General features: G+C 37.5%; 1 protein-coding gene across 1 annotated transcript in view; it reads left to right on the top strand.

Annotated features, from left to right (window-relative positions):
• SLC36A4 (solute carrier family 36 member 4) overlaps positions 1–4,935 on the top strand; it is a 94,776-nt gene that overhangs the window by 33,274 nt on the left and 56,567 nt on the right. The window contains exon 9 of the mRNA XM_027895418.1: positions 3,264–3,433. Within this exon, the coding sequence (XP_027751219.1) occupies positions 3,264–3,433 (170 nt within the window). The remainder of the gene's footprint in view (positions 1–3,263; positions 3,434–4,935) is intronic.

Genomic DNA, 4,935 nt, shown 5'->3' with positions numbered 1-4,935 from the left:
GTAATGTTAAAGTGAGGTTGGTGAAATGAGAACACACATTTAGATGGCTATGTTTTATTCTTACCTACTCATTAGTGTGCAGGAAATTATATCACTGTGTTTAATGACTAAACTTGGTTTAATGGTTAGTTAAAAAGCAAGAGTTAGTACGCTTAACAGAACTGTCCAAGAATGGTTTTAAATTGGTTTATAATTTTCTTTTAATTAAGTCTTTGTTTTCTTGGAGAAACGCAAGTGTTCAAACTGACTAGGTTGAAATGCTAATAAGAAATTGCAGTATAGCTAGAAATTTAAAAAAAAAAATGAACGCTTCCTTTGGAGTCAAAACACATTGAACTTACTGGTTCTTTATTTTCATTTATGAACTAAGTTTCAGATAGACAGTTGTATAATAATCTTGTCAGCCTGTAAAAAGATGTTTGTTAAAACATAAAAAGATTAAAAACTAAAAAAGGCAGATATCCTGGTTGGAGTCTGTTATAGGCCACCCAACCAGGATAAAGAGGCAGATGTGGTGGACTTGGCAGTGGTGGGTTAATGCTTGGACTGATATAAAGTCTATCCCTATCTTTCTTATAAACTCCCTATAAGTATTGAAGGGCTGCAGTGAGGTCACCCTGGAACCTTTTGTGCTCCACGCTGAACAGCCCCAGCTCTCTCAGCCTGTCTTTGTAGGAGAGGTACTCCATCCATCTGATCATTTTTGTGGCCCTCCTCTGGACCCACTCCAACAGGTCCATTAGAATGAACACTCTCATAATCTTTGAGTTTAGCTCCCTCTGACCGTGAAACCACAGGAAATGTTTTCCCCTATTAATTAGTCACCCATGGATTACTCTGTAAATTCAGAGAGGCAGGTAGTCTCCAGGATCCCTTTCCCTCCAGCAGTCATGGTAGAAAAACATGAGATTTTTTTCCATGATTGGCATGCGTGTCTGAGTTCACTGTCCTCCTTCTGCTAAGAGTGTATGAGATGAATGCCAGAGACTCTGGAAATCAAACCTGTGGGCCAGTGAACTTACTAAGAGACTCCTGATATCTGCTGAGTGAGCAGTTGCCATTAGAGCTCTGCAGAGATGTAGCTTGGAATAAGATCTTAGAGTAGCAATTTATGCTTGTTAAGTTTTCCAGGAGCTGTAAAACATGGCAGAACTTACGCAGAAAATATATTCCGTTTATAATAACCAGAGAATTAACAGATACGCTCTGAATGAGTGTTTCTGGTTCACACTCAAAAGCTGTCTGTTTGTAGGAAGTCAAGAATGCGAAAACTCCAATGTAGGAAAAATTGCCTTTAATTTTCATCCTTCAAAGCTCTTAATAAAGTAGTGTATTAAAACCATTTAATTGCAACTGAGGACAAAAGAATCTGAAGTGGCCTCTGCTCTAACTGACAGTTGTTGATGTTAAATATCAAAAGATGGCTTGATAAGCACTACATGGGCACAGAGGCTTAATTAATTTAGAGAAATTATCAAGTTTTGTCTGTGTCACACTGAAGTAATACTTAGCCACATATTTCCTTTTGTATTTTTCCTGCTGCTCATCAGTCATTTAAAAATCGATTTAATTTTTGAAACTCTTTTTGGTTTAAATTTTGCATTCCCCACCAGATCAAGTTATAGTCCAAGCTCAGATGTTTCTTACTGGAGGAAAAACATCAGCAGTGGAGGCTCCAAATTATGTAAAGAAGTTAAGATGTAAAATGTATTTTAATTGAATACGAATGAAAATTGCCTTTAAATGTGCACTTCTTAGGGACCTCTTTGTTCCCAAGTGTAAAATTACTTCTTTGGGATTTCTGATGTAGCAGAAATAGAATAATATGGGATGGATTGGCAGTAGTGATACTCAGTGATAAGTCAGAAAGTGAATGTCAGTGGGTGACTAGGAGGAAAGAAATTATTGCCCTATAGAAAATAATATATCAGTAATCCATATATGTAAATTTGTTTGCTAATTAGTGGATGAAATATGCTTTTTTTCCTAACTCACATTGCTTAAATTGAATAGTAAATATTGAGTCATTTAAAAGACTATTTTATGTGACAAACAGGAGCTTTCTCAGGGCAAACCTTTTGCGCTGAGACTGTTCTGTGTGTATCAGATTAACATAAGTGCTAACTCGAGATGACAAGCTTGTTTAATTATCAGTGCCATACTGTTAATCAAATGTAACCAGCATGTCTACTGAAAGGCAGGCTGAACTGTGGACTTTATTCCACTGATTGTATTGACTAGATCTTCATTACCTAACTTCACTATAGAAGCTTAGATGTTTTATTTAGGTGTAACTATATTAGGTGTTTTAATCTTGAACTATAGCCCATATTAAGTATCGGAGTGTACAGTTCCCTGAAAGAGACAGGGAAAGTATGCTTATCTAGGAGCATGCATGTACCTTCAGCTTGTGTTTTAATGATGTAATAGGATCTGTTAATGCTGATGAAATTGAAGCTGGAAAGAACAGCATGTGAACCTGTTACTTGGTTTTACTGCCTTGCCTAGAAATTTTATCTGGGTGCCTAAAAACTTAAGTTGGAACTTACTAAGTCTATTTTGCTGAATGCTACATAGTGCATGTAAAAGGCAGTCTATCCAGCAAATTTCATGCAGTAATGGTTGCAGTGCCTCTGTCTTCACTTTGAAGTGATGGCAAGCCCAGCAAGGTAGATTGACTATAGTTCTGGCACACAGCACATACACTATGTTTAGGGAAAGCTTACTGTGCCTGGCCCGTCCTATTTCTTTTCAGAAAAATGAAAAAGAGTGTGGGACTGTATTCTGGTAGCCATGGATTCAAGCTTCCCTGCTGGGAGAGCTGAGGCTGAGTGCTGAACAGGAGCTTGGTTGTTGGCAGGTTTGTCTGTGATTGGATACTGACAGTGCAAGCATACCTAACAGAAGCAGGAGAAATACCCTTGGATTCTGAACAATTCTGTTACAAAAAAAATCATGTTACTCATATTGCCTACGTATTTGCATCTGGACACCAGAAGTTTCTCTTGACAGTTTTTCTAGCCTATAAATATTGCTTCATATTCTCACACTGATAATGTTTTTCGACCAAGATAAGTGCTTTTCAGTATTTGAATGTTTCTGTTGGGTACCTAAAACACTGTGACTGTCCAGGCTGTAAAACATTATTTTAGAATAATCTTATTTATTTATAAAACCAGCTAAATTTTGGAAATTGGCTTTGAAATAGGGGAGAAAAGCAGTTTTAGGACATAAAATGTAATTGGTTCTGCCTCTATTTCCAGGTACTGCCATTGGAAAACAGAATGAAGGACGCAACGCGTTTCCCACAGGCATTGAACATTGGGATGGGAATAGTCATGGCCTTGTATATCTCACTAGCCACTCTGGGATATCTGCGCTTTGGGGATGCAGTCAAAGGCAGCATAACTTTAAACCTGCCACAAGATAAATGGTAAGTGTGTATGTGACTTAAAAGCAGTAATCTAGAAGGCATGAATGTTGCAAAGGTTGTTCCAGGCTTATAATTGATAGGTGCTCAGACTTCTAATGTGTGTTCTGTGTCTGTGCCTTCTACAGTAGAGTATGGTCCTAGCCAGCAATTTCTTGCATATTAAAAGGACTTGGATATGGAGACCGATCAATGATCTTTACTATAAATTATTCCATCTCTAGCAGAAGCTAGTCCCTGGACTGTTCAAGGGGAGAATATGCAGTTTGCAATCAGCAATAATGCAGTTCTGAAAACAGCTGCTTTTACCTTGGATATCCTGGTAATATTGTGCCCTTTTTTAGTGTAATCACTGAGTTTAGCAGGTAAACAACTGGAATGTTAGATAACATATAACAGTGGCTTCCTATGAGGAAAGCGAAGCTTATGCTTGCCAGTGTCTCAAGGATATTTTAATTTTTCTTTAGCTTTTTTTTATGCTGTGAGAGCTCCACGTCACATGCTAAAGAAGCACTGAAGACAATTTCAGCTGGTGCAGTGTTAGTTCTGTATGTGTCTATGGATGGATATATACTCTAACTATTACTTTAACGATAACTCTAAATTTTTTTAGTACTTTGATGCGCCTAAAATTAGGCATATCAGCAGTGCACAAGTATTAAAAATGCAAAGTATTTTAATGTTATAATTTTAATCAAATAATATGTTACAGGTTATGTGCTTGCATCTACTTGTTCAGTGTCTGTTGTGGCAGCTTATTGAAGTAGTGAAATCTGAAATTATGTGGAAAAAAACCCCTAGTTTAATGAACTGAATGCTGACTTGATTTTTGCTCTTTGAAAAAGAGGAGAACACGTGTAAAGAATGTTCTTAATTTTTAGGTGTTACTTTTTCACTTTCTTTTCATCCTTTTCATTCCTTGGAGTCAGTATGAGCCATGCATTTTTAATGTTTTTGTTTAATTGCCTGGCTGATTCCAGTGTTTAATATGTGAAAGTATAATAAAATGGGTCTTGAAGGATGAAGGTTTTTTTGTTTCTAGAATTTTCATCTGTTGCTTGTTTGCTTGTTTCGTTTTTATACTGCTTTTGTAAAAACGGAGATTTGTCCCTCAATTTTTTTCCATTTTTGGGAGTTTTTCTGGTTTGTTTTTTTGAGCTTGGGGGGAAAGTGTTTTCCTGTTTTGCCCGTGGTTCTGTTTTTTGGGGATATTGCTCACAATATATATTTGCGTTCTTTTATTGTACATAGATACACAAGAAGTTTATGAAGACCACGTGCAAGGCAGGGCAATCCCAAGCATAAGTACAAGCTGATCAGAGAATGGATTCTCTGGGAAGAAAGTCTTGAGGGTGTTTATGGAGAAAAAGCTTAATATGAGCTGGCAATATGTGCTTACAGCCCAGAAAGCCAACTGTGTCCCGGGCTGCCCCAAAAGCAGTGTGGCCTGCAGGTTGAGGGAGGTGATCCTCCCCCTCTACACTCCTTCTGTTAGAACCCACCAG

This window comes from Empidonax traillii, unplaced genomic scaffold (genome assembly GCF_003031625.1).
Source record: "Empidonax traillii isolate 1590-97213 ecotype Southwest subspecies unplaced genomic scaffold, ASM303162v1 scaffold460:size473327, whole genome shotgun sequence".
NCBI classification, from domain to species: domain Eukaryota; kingdom Metazoa; phylum Chordata; class Aves; order Passeriformes; family Tyrannidae; genus Empidonax; species Empidonax traillii.
Note: the sequence above shows the minus strand (reverse complement) of the source record. Positions and strands in the feature narration are given on the sequence as shown.